At 39.3% G+C, this 16,637-nt stretch overlaps 1 protein-coding gene across 2 annotated transcripts in view; it reads left to right on the top strand.

The window, feature by feature from the left end:
• The first annotated feature begins 4,484 nt into the window (after positions 1 to 4,484).
• cmip (c-Maf inducing protein) overlaps positions 4,485 to 16,637 on the top strand; it is a 51,646-nt gene continuing 39,493 nt past the window's right edge. The window contains exons 1-2 of one of the 2 annotated variants that reach the window (XM_067500437.1): positions 4,485 to 4,998; positions 5,075 to 5,489. In XM_067500437.1, coding sequence (XP_067356538.1) covers positions 5,166 to 5,489 — 324 coding nt within the window. In that variant the 5' untranslated portion in view covers positions 4,485 to 4,998; positions 5,075 to 5,165. Of the gene's footprint in view, positions 5,490 to 16,637 lie in introns of both variants that reach the window. The other variant, XM_067500438.1, reaches the window with a different exon arrangement.

Here is a 16,637-nt window from a genome sequence, read left to right as displayed (position 1 = left end):
GACAGTTACAGTGATGTGGAATGTACATAATAGCACTTGTGCTATTATTACAATATTCTTAAACATTGTAACAAACACCTGAAAGCTGTACAGAGCGGAGAAAAGAAAGGAGATTGAAATTGAGATTGGGCAGGGCAGAGTTCATTGATTTTGAGTCTCATAGTAGCACTTGTACTTTCAGGTATTCGTTACAATATTTAAGAAGTTGCAAAACTTACTAATCAGGCATAAATCGTTTTCTCCAGCTTTGATCAGAAACTTTGAGAAGGGAATCAGTTGGTGATCACTCTGCTGCATATGGTTCAGTACAGGAAATAAACACAAAATCAAAATTTTACTTAAACACCACTGTGCATTTTTTTACACACCAAACTACAGGCTAGTTAAGGTGCTGCTCTCCTAACCACTACTGACTCTTTATAATGTTTCTAATGTTGCAAAAACTTTGTTCTCATGTAAAAATAGTGGAGCACTATTTTAAGACCAGTTTTATGTCATGCTTTTCAAAATTAGGGAGTGAACCATCATTTGCTCTGTGTTTAGCCAGAGGTCAGGGAAGAGCTCCTTGGCCCCCCACACACACGCACAGCAGGCAGCAGGCCAGAGCCAAGGGAATGAGAAAGGAGCTGCATGGATACATCTTTTCACATTAAAGACAACTATACTGTTAGTACAATATGAGCAACTGAACAAGTATAAATTTGCAGAGGTGTGATGTGTCCACAACGAGCCCGGGTTTGCCTCGTAGGCAAATTTCCCTAATAAACAGGCTAAAACTACAGTTGGCTGTCGATAGCATAACTAAATTCCTTTAAACCTTGTGGTGACATGGCAGCCCTCACTCCCAAACCATCTCCTTACCCCTCTACTAGCTGTACTTGCCCACCATTGAATTCATTCACATTAGTTACTGAGTGGTTTCCTCAGTTTCTGTCTTTATAAATACTAAGTCATCTTTCTGATGCCTTCAGAGCTTCACAACAGCCTTATTTAAGCTAATCGATCATTTATTATGACAGCCAAGCACACAATCATGCTTCAACTGTGTCAAAAATTAAGCCTTTCCTCAGGTAAACTGATTTGAGTCATGCATATATTTATATAATCACATCTTCACCACTGTAGGTTCCTCAGTAACTGAACTGCAAATACGTTTTTGTATGAAATATAATGTCAGGCAGACACAAGTTATTCTTGTGTATGGTTGGGTTTAGGCGACAAAAGCTTTTGGTTAACATTTTTTAACCAAAAGAATCGAAAGATCGATTATTTGATATAGAACAAATAAACACAATGCGAGGGAAGGTTTTGTGTATTAAGCCAAACCACAACCTTCTAACCTTAACTGTATGCAGTCATAAAAAAGTTATAACACGGTAATCAGACAAACTGGATATTGCACTTGCAAAAACTGATATTTTGCCGGTGGAAAAAGTCAAGCAACAATTTATTAAAGTGATCAGATTCAACATATTTGCAACTTTATTTATATTTATTTATGTTAAATGTGTAATTTGGCTGCAGTAATGTTTACCACATAAGCGTGCTTGCATATTCACTGTTTAGAAAAATCACTTAGGGAATGTTTCACGTTCAGTCACTGAATCCAAAATTATAACAAGATCTTATGTGAGCACAAAAGGAAGGAATTAATGTATTATAAGTCATGTACCGGGTCACACTGATGTCGCCCTATAGTGAACACAATGTTTTTTATTCGTGCCTTGCTGTTAATTGATTGCTCTTTGGTGAACATTTGTATGTTACAAGTGTTATACTTCCGGCATAATTCCTGGTTTATTTGATCAAGAAACAGAGCAAGGTTATTGAGATCATCAGAAACAAAGAAGGAATTGTTTAAAAAACAATTGTCCTGCATCCTGGGTTGAAGTTTAAGCACTAGTTTCCTTTCTACCTATTGTCAGCAGTGGCCTCGCCTTTTATATTTGCTTGGTGATGCTCCAAATATTTTCATTATTATATAAAATATTGGGTAGAGCATGGGTAAAGCAGCAGAAGGCCACAGGATCGAATCCCCCCCCCCCCCCCCCCCCCCCCCCCACTAGGTGTGGCCCCACACAGCCATCAAGGGCCACCTTGGTGCCAGTCCGACCCTGGATAAAATGGGAGGGTATTGTAATACGTGCAGAATGTGGTTTGAGACTGTGCTGCTTAAATAAACAAGACCTGCCTTGAAACCTTTAAATATTGCTCAGCTTTAATAGAGCCAGATGTACAAATTACACATGCTGTGTGAATTAATGCTCCCATGGCGTCCATGTTTTCTAAAAACAATTTTTAATTTTAACATTTTTTCACTTCATCTCAGTCCAATATAAATTATCTTGCACTCTGATAAACACAAATTGAACACGTTTGTATTTGTAGATGCAGCAACAAAATCTGTTCACTGACCACAAGTGTCCATGAAGTTGTTTAAATTATATTATATTTTAATGCAGTGCTGTATTTTTGTATATTCAAAATGACATTGTGGATATTTAAAATGGTCTTTTTGAATAGAAAGAAATTATTTACAGATATATGCAGTATACATCCAGACCAGCAATTAAATCTCAAAATGAATATTTTTACTTTTTAAGGAGTTTTAGGTAAATTAAATGTAGTTCTGACTAGTGAATTTAAAATTGGCAATATCTTGAAATATATTTTTTACTAGTAAGAATGTGATTGTAGATATCTTTAATTACCATTCTGCCTAGTAAGAATATATTTTTAACTAGAAGAAATGTTATTATGGATATGTAAAATGTAATTGCAAACAGAAGTGCGATTTTCAATTAAAACTCATGGTTTTTATTGTTATAAAACTTGTTGTCTTTTGATGCCCCTGTTCAAACTTTTTTCAAACATCAAATTTAAAATGAGCAATAGTTTTTTTTTTAATATCTCAGTTTCAACATTTGATGTTTGTGTAGTGTTTTAAATCAAACATAGGTTTCAAATTATTTCCAAATTAGTCACACTTGGTAAATTTTTTAATGCTGTGTACTGCAATCTTCTTCCTGTCTCCTCTCTCTGCATTTATTTCCAGTTGATTTCTTTTAAATTGGATAGTTATAGTTATGGTAAATAATGAAATGCTTCAGAAAACCAAAGATTTGACACGTGATCATTAGGGAAATTACACATGATAAACGTCACCAATGGTCATTGCTCGTGTTGCTGGGCCCTCTGTGTGAACATATGCATGTGTGACTTGCTACACTGATGTTTTTAACAGACGGATGTACAAGCTAGGTTGACAGGAAAATTTTGAAAAAGTGCCCAAAAGTATTAATGAAATCAGTCAGTGACGCAGTTTAGAGCTTTTTATATCCTGCTGGTATTTTAAGGAGATGGAAACATGAGCATTGCCTGATTCATACGTGACTTAGTGTAAGGCTGGTTCTGGAAGTCGAAGGCAAAACTCCAGAACCTTATAACCCATAACCTTAACATGTGCTCTGCTGAAGTAGCCATGACTAGGACCATAAATCTCCTCTGTAGTGTGGCAACACAGAATACAGGAATCCAAGCTTGATCTGTTGGGTTTTCACGTCTGACCGCATAGCACTAGCTAATGGCCCCGAGATCCCTAGAGGAGGTAAAAATCCATTGCGCAAAGCCTCAAGAGAACAAATGATTTGTTTCCGCAGAAGCACAGGTATTACCGTAAACTTCAGTGTCAGTAATTCATTTTATCTGCTTAGTATTTGATGTGCATGTGTATGCATGTGGCTCATGTTTAGTTTGTTTGGCTTCCCACTGTATTACTGTGTTCAATCTTAGGAAACTTACCTCTGTTGCCACAACAGAGGAGAACTAGTCAAAAGTGGAAAAGGTTTATATTCTTAGGAGTATGAATGTACTTTGTAAATTCATGGTCTGTGTGTTTGTGGTTTGGTAGTTTTTGTATATAACTGGAAAAATGCTCTAAAATGTAATTTAAATACAAAAGTACTATGACTCCACTCAGTGGGTGGTACATTACTTGACTAAATGTATATACAGTTACTACCACCAATGCAAGTTTTGGTTTGCGAATTTTTCTTTTTCTTCAAAGAAATACACAAGTTGTCATATCTTGCCAGATTCCATAATTATAGGCTGTGGTCACCATAAATTATAGAACATCTAAATTATATGTCAGCTCCTAAACTAGTGAAGTCTACATCTCCTCCCACTTTCTAGATAAATAATAAAATTAATCTTTTTTTGCATAAATGACTCGACAATAATCATCTATGCTCTTCTTGGAAAATTAAGTGGATGTCTCCAAGCTGCGTTGTTTCCAGAGAAGAGGGGGAAAGGTGGGATTCTCATGAAGTCTGCGCCCTCCTCCATGTCTCTCAGGGTGGAGGGAGGAGGTGAGGTGTGTATGAGAGCGAGAGAGAGAAAAGAGAGAGGGGGGCGGGGAGCGTGCGCCCTCGGCAGACAGTCAAGCGCTAAAGACACACGGCTCATCCGTTCGCCTCCCCATTGACGTCAGTCCGGTATCACATGAACGAGGAGGAACCAATCGGAGCTGCGCTGCCGGAGAGTGCTGGCTCCTGTACACCAAGCTAGGGGAAAAGACTGAATAAAAAGGAAACCGTGCCAGTGAGGTTGTAATGACCACAAAACCTCACGGAGAAGCCTAGATCCGCCGCCATTGGATATTTTTTGCCCGTTTCCTCGTCATTTCTAATCGCTCATCGATGTGGATTATTCTGTTTGGCACCGGGGCGAACGGAATGGATAAGGCCATGGCCCTAACATATTGAGTAGCTCCTCGGTGGTGGTGGTGGTGGTGGTGGTGGGGGGGGAGGCGAGACGCGCACCGCGGAGACAATTCATGGGGCTTTGTGCTGGTAGGAAAATGGAGGATTTTTTGCACTGTATCATAGAAACCCCGCTCCATCTGAATATCCTGCCATAGGACACTGTTTGGTGGGATTTCTGCGCCTGTCTCGGCCGTGTCTACTGTAACTGAGGTCGTGTTATAGCGGTTAGAAGGTAGGTACCCCCCCCCCCCCCCCCCCCCGCCCCAGCTCGATCCCAACGACCTTATCCATTTCTATTCTTTATATAGGCCTACACGTAGGATTCTTGTGTCGCTGCGACGCGTTTACCCTCCCCTTCCCGTTACATTTGGAAACATTACATTGTTGGATTACTGAACTATGGATTTCAACGGTGGCGGCGGCGGCGGAGGCAACGAGCTGCACAACAATCAGTTTTATCAGTGCGAGGAGAACAAGCCCCTCCTGGGGGAAATGTCGGAGGGGAACAATAACACCAAGCTCGCCGCAGGCCCGTGCAAGAGGTCCCTGCACCTCTGCAGCAGCACCGGGATGCGATACAAGCTGCTCCATGAGGGGGACATTCAGGTGTGCGTGGTGAAGCACCCCCGCACCTTCCTCAGTAAGATCCTCACCTCCAAGTTCCTGCGGAGATGGGAGCCTCACCACCTCACGCTCGCAGACAGCAGCCTGACCTCGGCCACCGTGAGTTGCTTTCTAGCTTCTTGTATGTGTGTGTGTGTGTCTGTGCCTGAGAGGGAGCAGAGAGGGATTATAATATGCTGCGTTTCACATTCCACAGGCAGCTTTGGTGTTTGTCTTTTCTTGTCTGGAACCAGCAGACGCGCATCGAGATTACGCATAGTTCTTCTTGTTGACGCAGTTTACAAGAAGGCAGCGTGTCACTGCCTTCACGGCCTTTTACTGCTGATAATATCGAAACATTGTAGCTGTGGCCTGTACCCTTCCACCCCCACAACGCCTTCTTTCCATCTCTGCCCTGTGCACCCAACTTAACGTACCTGTGACTGCAGAGGACGCACAAGGTCCCTTGTAGTATCGGTTCCTGAAGTGTGTGTGTGTCTTACTTGTTTTCAGGTGAACACTGAATCTTAAGGCATGTTTACAGTTAATAACTTTTATTAGTCACTGAGATTAAACCCCATCAGCAGGGGGCAGTTACTGTGGTTGTGGGACATGACACCAGCTGGGTGTCCTCCTGTAGTTGCCTGCACAATCATAAAACAGGTGTAAAATGATGCTTCCTGCCTGACAAATAGGAGGCCTGCAGAAATAGTGTGAAACAATGCTCCGGTAACACACAGGCTTCATAATCCTGGAATATTCAGTGTAGCTTTATGTTGTGAATACAGAGCATCTCTCAGTTGCCCATGTCCTGTTGAATATCTTCTGGGTCTAGTCATGTATCAGTCCAATGCCTTTTAAATGATGATGGAGTGAAACAGTGGCAGTTGAAAGAAACTTATTGAGTTTTCTCTTTTTCTGCATTAATATTAACTAAAACATGGTAAACTCTTTATGTCTTTAGATGGGGGGAACCCAATTAAACAAACACACCGCACTTTTTAATGTATTTATTGTCAAATTATTAAGTCGCATTATGTGTGGACATCTAGAATTATCAACTCATTTTAAAAGGAAACAATCAGGTGTAGGTTTGGGACAGACCGTGTACAAATGGAGACCATTCAACACCACTGTTACTTTCTCCAGGAGTGTATGACCAATAAACATTACACCAAGAGCAAGGTGTGTAAAAGCCAGAGATGTCAAAGTAAGTACTGTGGATGAACCTAGATCTTTGAAGTTGTAAGAAGGATGTTCAGAGCTAAGAAACAGGTAATTAATAATCCAAAAATTAGCCAAACTGTAAACTATTCTACAAACTATTCTACTTTAACACATTTACTATATGTGTGTGTGCGGCAGCTATTCTAGACAGTTTTATTAACCACAACAACAGTAAATGCTGTCAATTGTAATTAAGGTGTTATTTCCCCTGCTGTCATTATCAAACTTTTTGACTAATGCCAGCTCCGTTGTTTTATCAAAACACCTTGTTAGAGGCTTTTTGGATGTCTGCCTGTGACACTCAAACTAGAGTAGTGTGCTGAAGTTCTTACTGCAGCATGTGATGACTTGATGACTGTTTGTTTATATTGCAGAAATGTCTGGATGTGGTTACAGGTAACCCCACCTGAACTCACTTTACCTACTTGTTTACAGGGGATTGCTACCCTTTTTTTTTTTTTTTTTAGTCCGCTCAAATGTCTCAGTGACATCAGCTGATTTCACGACATTCACCACACTAACTTGCGAAACAAAAAAAAGGCCTCTCCTTGGGGAAAAAATAGTTAATTCCTGCTTTTCATAATGTCGACATTTTGATTTACATTGGTCCTCCCTGCTAATCATTGCGTGGTGGTCAAAGTAAAGCCAGCTTATTTACATTTTTTACTGACACTAAATGCTTTTGATTGCTTGTGTGCACTAACTTGTTGTGGGTGTAACTTGATGATAAGTCAATGACGCACTGAGAAGCTATTTGTTATAAATCTATGAAACATGCTGGGGAAGATAACACTCAGTGATGAAGCATGGTGGCTGTCTCCTGGCGACCATATAACAGGGTAAACACACAATCCACACATTGTACATACTTTAGAATCTTCTCTTGAAAAAGTTGCTTTTGACTTTAAAGTGTCTCCCTCCTGATCTGGTCAAATGGATGTTGTCTGACCAGCTTAAAACATACTTATAAATACAAATACAACCTGCTGATAAGCTGTCTAATGGGATATATGTTTTAGACTGATAAATATATACTAAATAGCTTTGATAGCTTTGATATTCCGTATAAATCACTATCAAAGTGTCAAACATCACTATCACATCACAAAATTAACTGCTCGGGACTGGTTATTACAAATGATTGTAATTTGTTAAGTGGGTGAAACTTGTGACAGGAATGGCCAAAATATTAACATTTAACTTTCACAAGCTAAATATGCAGATCTATACAACCTGTGTTGAAGGTTGTAAAGATAAAAAGAAAGAAAAAGAAAAGAAAGTTTGTATTTTTATTGTCGAAACTGCATTGCTTGCTGTCTGTGGGGATGTGGGAACCTCTTAGAACATCTCCTTTTGGGTGCCTGGTTTCAGTTCAATAGCTTCTAACCCTTTGTTGGAGATTGCTGTCACTGAGGGACTGCACCAGGATTGGTTATCCAGAGTCATGTCAATTGGACTTTATTATTGGTTTCAAACATTTCGCTACTTATCAAAGCATCTTCTTCAGTTTACCTTCAGAGGTAAATTTGCTTAAGGGACCCAGTTCTATCCAGAGAGGTAGGCCTCTCATTTTCCATGTCTTTCATACATCCCCAGGAAGATTAAGCCTAATTTGCACATCCAACAAGGAGGACACACCTAACAATTCTATCATACGGGATTATGGGTGTGGGTGTGGATGGAATTGTTCCACTATTATCCCCCAACAAGCTTATCCAGGCCAGGTGAGAAACCAGGCTCACTCTGGGGGATAGTACTGGGTCCCCCTAATCAATTTCCCTTAGATTGTAGAAGCTGCTTAGATAAGTAGCGAAACTTTTCCAACCAAGAAGAAAGAAATACACTCGACACGACTTAACCTCTGGATGTCATCTCCCGTGCTTCACATGCATGTTACAGCCCAAGAAGCCCGTTCATGGTTTCCACTTGTTGCCAGACAGATGTGGACTATGGACACAAACTCCTGTATCCATACAGTGTCTTTCACTGTGCAAACGCAGTCACACACATGCTCACCAGAAAACGTGATGGTGACAAGAAGAAGATCACCTCCTTTCTTTGATTAACCAACATGGAAAAAGTCCAAAAAGACAGCAGGTGGGACTGCTTATGAGTGTCCACTTGTCCGGAGCATGTACAGTCAGCACACTTTCAGTGCAGACAGTCCACTCAGAACCAAATTTGAGGCATTTGTTTGTCCCTTTGCAGATGACAAAATTTGCATTACATGGACCCATAGATGCAGCACCCATGAATTGGCCACTGTTTGTGAAATAGTAGGATGACAACACCTCAAACTTTATTTCGACAGCTGCTGCAGTATTATTCCGATGTGAGAGTCTATTCTGAGTAGTTCCATAAAAAGTCTAGTAAAAAAAATGTGTCTGGGGTGCTTCCTATATTGCTCTGCGCACTTTTTTTGTGTGGTAAACGTATAGAGATTCTCGGTAAATGTAAGAGATTCTTTATTGATTATGGTTCCCGTGGCAAATAGGATCAACCCTCACACTTTGGCCAGTCAACAGCTGCTCTCAGCAACAGCTAGCAAATCATCTTTGTGGCAGCACAAATTCCCACTTCCCAGGGCTCTCTGCTCACTCAGGCAATGAACGGTATAGTTTTCCTGGAACTATCTAACTTATAACACTTTAAATACCAACTTTGAAAAGCAGGTTATATACAATCTCTAAGAACTGAATGAAAGTCAAGTCACCTGGAGTCACCTGCACAGCTTTACCATCAGTTCTACCTTAATGAGGTGGGCAGTAATTAGTTTTGTCTATACTATTTTCTTGTTTTCTATACTGTCAGTGAGCGGTAATGCATCACTTGATTTACTGCCCCAGTTTTCTTCAGGAATTATGTTCGTTCAGCACCAGTTCAGAAAGTAATAAGACCTTTGCATTGCAAGAAGGAGGTGGGGCATTCAAGGGGGTAGAATATGAACCACTCCACTTCGACATTTTAGTCAGTTTTTGTCCGTCAACACAAAATCAAGACAAAACATGCTTCAAAAGTATTTATTACAACTACATGGTGTGATCCTCAGTAAACAGGGCTGTTTGTGGCATATTGATCCTTTTACTCATCATAAACAGTGTGAAGTATAACACCACGAGCAAATAGAGTAACACCCACCCATATCCACCGTAAGTGCATATTGGGTTCCAACACTTCGAAAACACAGATGACCTATTTGCTGTAAGGACTCTGGATGCATCGTTGCGGCAGTGGACCATTACACAGTAATTAGAGCGAACATGTGGCTAACACTACAGCTTCTTTTAATGTGAAGCCTGTCCATAAAAACGAGCCAAAGTCAGAGGAGGTGAGTTGTCTGATATTTTTACATATGGTGTAATTTTATTGTCTTCACCTGCTGCAGCTGCTGTTATTTCAGCATGTTGATCAGCAAAACTAACACATGTGCAGGCGTTTCCAAGGAAACGGTGACAGCTGACATTACTGACATTACCTTCAGATAGCCGCTGCTGCTGCCAGTGGGTCACAATGGAGGAAGAACTAATCGCACTCTTTTAAAATATTTTAATTTATTGTTTTAACAAAAAGCTGAAATTACAAAATTAATTTGCTATTACTGCAGAACATGTAGGCAGAAGAAAGGAGTATGTGTACCATCACGGATGTGTGAAGAGGAATCACTCTTTTCCTAGCCTTAACCAAGTTGTTGTAGTTTTCTAACCAGCAACTTGACGTTACCATGATCTTAAGGCCCAAATTCGAATAACTGAACAGTGCAAAAGATTTTTTTTAAATCGCCGGTGAATGTACTCAAAGATATGTTTTGACATACTGAAATCTGCTTTTGTGATCAGCTCACGTCATGGTCCCACCACTCCTTGCTCTGACACACTTCTCTGTACAGGTGTGACAGCTATTGGTCCACAAAAGGCCATTGTTAAAAAAAGGGCTCTTTTTCAGCATCCGTCTTATCATTATCATTTGCTTTTAGATTTGTCGGCTTCCACTGCACAACAACTCCAAAATCCATGTTTACTTCTGTAGACAAGACATACTGCGTGTGACGTCACATTATTGTTCTTGTGGGTCACTTCAGGGCCATGGCCAGTTCACATTGGAGTCTTATATACAGTATGTCACATTTAAACAGCTCCACACAAAAATGTTGGTCTCGGCAAAAAATATGAATTTCGCATTAAGAGCTGCAGTCAACTTTTTGTCCAGCGTCCTTTTTCAACATTTCTAACAGACTTTTAGATAAGATTTTTCTGTGTATCTGAAACCCAACTCTCAGACGTTTTAGACATAGCTTGTTGTAGGTGCTTTATTGTTCTTGCTTTGCAGAACCACATGTTAACAGTCACTTTCTGCTGTGGACTGGCTGACATCTCAAATCATCTTCAAAAACATTCAGGGCAGTGAAAATGTTCTGTAAGTTAATAATACTCCTCAGTGCCTTTAAGCCATCATTTTCTGAAGCTCTGCACATTGTGCCAAGATGGCACAAAATAGGAACCCTCCTCAGAATTGTCGTTTATTATAGGTTGTCCTTTAGTGAAGCTTTGTCTCTTTTGTATGTAGACCACTGTGGAAGAACTGCTGTCACCAATGTGAGGTCACTTAACGACAATGTTGCATATACTTTGCTCAGTAAAGGGCTTAAATATGAGGAAGAAGGTTTTATTCATGGTGATGCATGAACGTACATTTCCTGAGTGTAGTTGTGCTTGTTGTTAAGCAGAGCAGTTATGTGGGCAGAGGAACAATGCTGACCCATTTGCTCTGTAGCTCTCTTCCAGAGAGACCACTTCCAACAAGGAAGCAAAGAGCCTTGACTCTGCGTTTCCAACAACATTCCCACTCACAGCAAATAGCTAAGCTGACTGTGAGAAAAGGGCTTTGTGAAAGTGAGTGTGGCTGCCAAGAGGGATTCATTAGTTCCAGAAAATCACATGAATCCCATTTAGGGGCAGTGTCCATTTTTTGCAAAACGGCTAAATAAATTTGTCTTATTTTAAAATGACATTTTTTCCTTTACATTTGTAGTTAGGAAAGAACATGAATGCATGCTGCCTTTATTTGCACATGTTTGACTTATGACTCATTTTTTATTTCTTTTGGCAGACCTAACCTACATCATATTTGAGTTACAGTGAACTAGTGCAAGCATGTGCTTCCTGTGTTGAGCCTCCCTCACACATGACCTGAGATGAAAGAAATCTGGGTGCACCCTGAGCACAGTGGAGGGGCTTATTAGAGGTAGCAAGGCGAGGGTTGGGAGCTTTTCTAAAATCAATTTCGGGTGTCTCTAAGGTGCACGGCTGGACACTGTTTCTAAGCCATGTCACCAATTTATTCAAATGCTGCCACTTATTGTTTGTGTGATCCTCTGTGTCAGCTTCCCTTTCATGGAGCGTTTAATTAGAGAGAAATAATCAAACACCTTCTAAGGTTGAGTCATGGCTGATGTTTTATTTTGTAAGAAAATCATCTACAGCAGCAGTTGGGTTCGATTTTCTTCCTCTCACTTTGCTGCCCTCAACTACTGCACATACATACATAGCTACTGTACATACACAAGAAGCCAACAATAGAAAGGAAAGGAATTGTCCGCAATCAGAATCAGAAAACTCCCAAACTATGAAATGCATACATGGTTATTATAAAGCAAAGAAACAAACTGATGAGCGATTGAGTGCGGGTCAAAATGTTGCACTTAGTATGTGGGGAATTTTATTGATTCCAATCTGCAGACAATTCCTTTTATTCCTCTTTATTTTGGTTTTTTGTCCCACACCTGCACGCAGTTCTTTTACATTTACAGTAGATATAATATCATGATTCAGCAATAATATCATGATTCCTTCCCTGATTATGGAGTTTCCTACATGTAAATTTCTGTAAATTCTCATTCATTGTCTTTATAAACTGAGTTCACCTGCACCTCTTGTAAAACAGAGCTCTTTTGACCTGTCTACTCCTGGACTAAGGCTGCGAGACTAAACCTTTATACAAAATGGCACAACGATCTCTTATAAAGGCCATGTTATGAGCATGAGCTGAACGAAGGTAGATCACACAAAAACAAACGGTTTCATACAGAAGGTAGGAAGTACTGCATAAAGACTTACTATAAAATAATAAGCAGTTGGTGTAATTATAAATCATCCAAAGCTATTTCAGGATTTTTTTTAGTTCAACATCAGACCTGGGTGCGTCATTTAATGTAAGACTGCTCAGCACTTTTACAGGAAGGTGGTAAAGTCTAAGCATAATGTAGCAGTAACACAAGTATAAAGACAACAAGACTGAGTAATGTCAGTCACACAGCATGCATTTAATGTTATAAGCAACCACAAACCACTTGTCACATCTGACCTAGCCCCCCCCATAAATTATCATTTCTTTATAAGTGAACAAGAGTGCATTTCATTACTTATGGATTTAGTTTTTTTTAAGAAGATTTATAGCTTCAGTGCTTAACAACAGCCTGTCAAAGTGGCTCTGTGGCCTTAACCCCCCCACAAAAAACCTATACACAACTCAGTTTCCTGAGGTGGTTGGATAGTGCATCATCAACAAGCTTGTTCTCTTTTTAAGTAGGCCTCAGCCCCATGCATGGTCCTACTTCTAATCTCAGCCATATCTTCACTAGCCCTGAACTAAACAATCTGATTGGTTAAAGGCTCTGCAATGGCACAAAAGTATGAGATAATTACACAATCACAATATGTTGCTTCTGATTTTGAAAAAGAAATGTTGATGCAGAGGTGAAAATCAGCAGATTGCTCAAACTGCAAAACTAAATCCTAAAATGAAGTTTTGATTGTGCTTTAAAATACAGCTGTAATAAATCTGCACTGTGTAGACCGGAGATATTGGGACAGGTCTTGTGGAAGAGCGAGCTCCTTTGAACAATGAAGAGATTGTGTGAGCATGTTGACAACTGGCAGAGGATGTTCTGAAAAAACTATACATCCAGATCATCTGATTGCACAGCAAAGTACGGCACGCTGCTCAAAACAAGAGCAGCACACAATATAACTGTGCTGCCAGACCTTGTTGGTGGTAATGTGTTAATTCCAAAGAAAGGAAGGAGAAGCTTTCTGCAGTGACTACAAACTGTGAACCTATACATACATACATACACACACACACACACACACACACACACACACACACACACACACACACACACACACACACACACACACACACACACACAGTTTTTAAAGGCTCTGGGCAGGCCTCCAGGGCTGCAGTACATGTTCATATTCAAATTCTGAGTCCTCTCAGTTTTGTTTGAACAATGCACCCAGTAGGCAAAGGTATGAGTTACAGTGGGGAATGGTAGCATTCTTCATCAGATTGACTTATGAACTTTAGAACAGATTGGAATTGGACTTGGACTTGTTCCCCTTCTTCTTCTGTAGATGTGTGTTTCTGCAAAAGATAGATAACATGAAGGAAAAAACATAGAGTAAGAGGAGCGAATAGGTGTCAGGGAACTAACTGGGACTGTTTTAAGCCATGGCTTTTAGGGAAACTGGGTTGTTTGTAGCCATCCTGAGGGGGAAAAAAGCATTTCACACCACTCTTTGTTTTACAGCTGTCTGCTATGAAAATTAATCTGCATTGAAACATGGATTTGTGGTCCTCACACCTTTCTTACAGTTTACATCCTGCCAATTCTGGTTTGCATTTGAAGTTTTGTTGACGTCAGACTGTAACACTTCAGTTCCTAGTTTGCATCATTTATGCACAGCTGCTTCACCATATGATGGCAAGACAATAACCCCAGCATAGACGAAATAGGCATGATATATTGGCACCTCTTTGCATATTACACATAATGTTGTAGTACTATATGATCGCTAAGGTTAACAAAAGGCTTGTGATGGCTGCTTGTTAATTCTGAGAACTGGAGAGAGATGGCAGATGTGTGCAAAAGGTTGCATCCCTTTTATTTTAAAATAGAAAATGAGTAAAACTCAATTTATTTTGATTTAATATAATATTTGTTGCACATTCAGCAGTAACAAATGTTTCTTTATCATTAGAAGTAAGAAAAATGGTCACTGGAGTGTATATAAATAAAGCTCTAGTAAAATAATGACAATTCTATCAGTGCAAAAAGTTTGCATACCCCTCAATATATTAAATATAAATTTATTTAGTGTGCATGAAATATTATGTTGATACTGGAGACAATGAAGCTATTACCTGATTATTCACATCAGGAAATTGGATATAATTCTAACATCATCAGGTTACTTTTAATCAATGTCTTTGTGTCTAAATTGTGGACTGACCACATTTTATAATAAATCTTATCTTTTGTTTGTACAATGTGTATAATTACCAGTGCAGACTTTAAAGATACATCAAGGAGATCACGTTAGAAAATGATTAAAGATGATCACATTATCACAGTGGGGTGACTTTAACAGCTATCATTCCTACAGCAAACATCTGGATTTATAGCAGCTAGTTTTAATGCCAGGATTTATTGACTTGTGATATTAAATAAATATTGAAAATAAAATATTGAATAAAGCAACCTGAATGTTTCATTCTAGTTTCTTTATTTTATTTTTTGTGTCAGACCTATCAACTTATTGATTATTGGTGTCCTAATTATCATTAATACTAACATAAATAGTATTCTACGTGCTGATGGTGTGGACATGCTGCTGGGTTATTTTTACGGTTGTGGAAAAATATTGGTACTATTATTTTTATGTGATACCGTGCTGATTCTACAAAACACTTCATTTTTGTAATTAAACAATTACATGTAAAATGTAGTGGTTCGTTTTGTTTTTTACTCCAGATGACTACATAGATGTTTAGGTCTTCTGCTGCTCTGATTGGATAAAAAGTAAAGATTTTATGGTGGTATGTTCTCTACGTTGACAATTCGCCTAAAATTAGATATTAAAAAATAATATAGTGCTGTACAGTTGGTTCTATCATGCTTGTCGTTCTCAATCAAACACTTCTTCCTGATTAATCATTTGAACACAGCAACAGAGGTAGGGTTACACACACTGCACTGGGTTTTTTTTTTGTAGCCCCCCAGCTCATCGCATTGTAGGTGAAAGTCCATATGGCATATGCCTAAAAATGACCGGGAGTCTGGCCCTAATTTCCTGTAAAATCACTTTATCGCATTTAAATTGGTGTTAATTAATAAACTTTTGAAGTGCTAAGATATGAATTGTGTGGTCTTTGGACAGACTCAGCTGTTTCCCCCCTACATCCAGTCTGTAGCAAATGTGTGTTACAGGACCAGGGCAGCTCAGAGCCTCAAGACAACAGGACAGCTGTGTATTATTTTAGTCCTTTTTCTCATTATGACCACTAAACCTGAGGTCTTATATTCCCAGGATGTAAGGCTGAAAGATTTTGGAAAATACATCTTTGCCAATGAATAAAGAAATTAAGATTGAAAAACTTCATTTAAATTAGAGCAAAATGAAATCCTAGTATGCTGTGCATTTGAGACGTTTTTATCCTTAGCAGTAGCTATAGCTCTGGACCATTTTGCACGAGAGCCAACATCAGATAGTATATTACAAGAAGTCACGCAACTTCTAGAAAAACAATCTTCCATTACTGGCAGTTTGGCTTCTTACTGTTGCTTTGGATCACAGGCAAGAGCTGAGTGAGAGAAGCTGCAAAGAAGAGTATGGGCACGTATGTTGACAGAAATTGACTAAGATCAGGAAACAAGCATTTGACTTTTAGACAGGGTTAAAAAGTCAAGTTGTTCTAAAATAATTTTTCAGTAACTCAACACATGACCTTATTTATCTAACATGTTGTAGACAGTCAGAGGTGGAAAATGATGTGTGATAACTGTGGATAAAAGGGAGACAGAGAAACCATGGAGGAGAAAGAATTACATGATATGCTGATAATAATATAATGCATGGAGAGGTTAAATGATAATGATTCTATGGGCGTCATGTGGGAACCAGAACTAGATTACGTGAACCTTGCATTTATGATAAGCGAAGCAAGAAAAACTTCTTACAAAATTTTTAGAAGATTTAT

The sequence above is a fragment of the Channa argus genome, chromosome 4 (genome assembly GCF_033026475.1).
Source record: "Channa argus isolate prfri chromosome 4, Channa argus male v1.0, whole genome shotgun sequence".
Lineage (NCBI taxonomy): Eukaryota > Metazoa > Chordata > Actinopteri > Anabantiformes > Channidae > Channa > Channa argus.
Note: the sequence above shows the minus strand (reverse complement) of the source record. Positions and strands in the feature narration are given on the sequence as shown.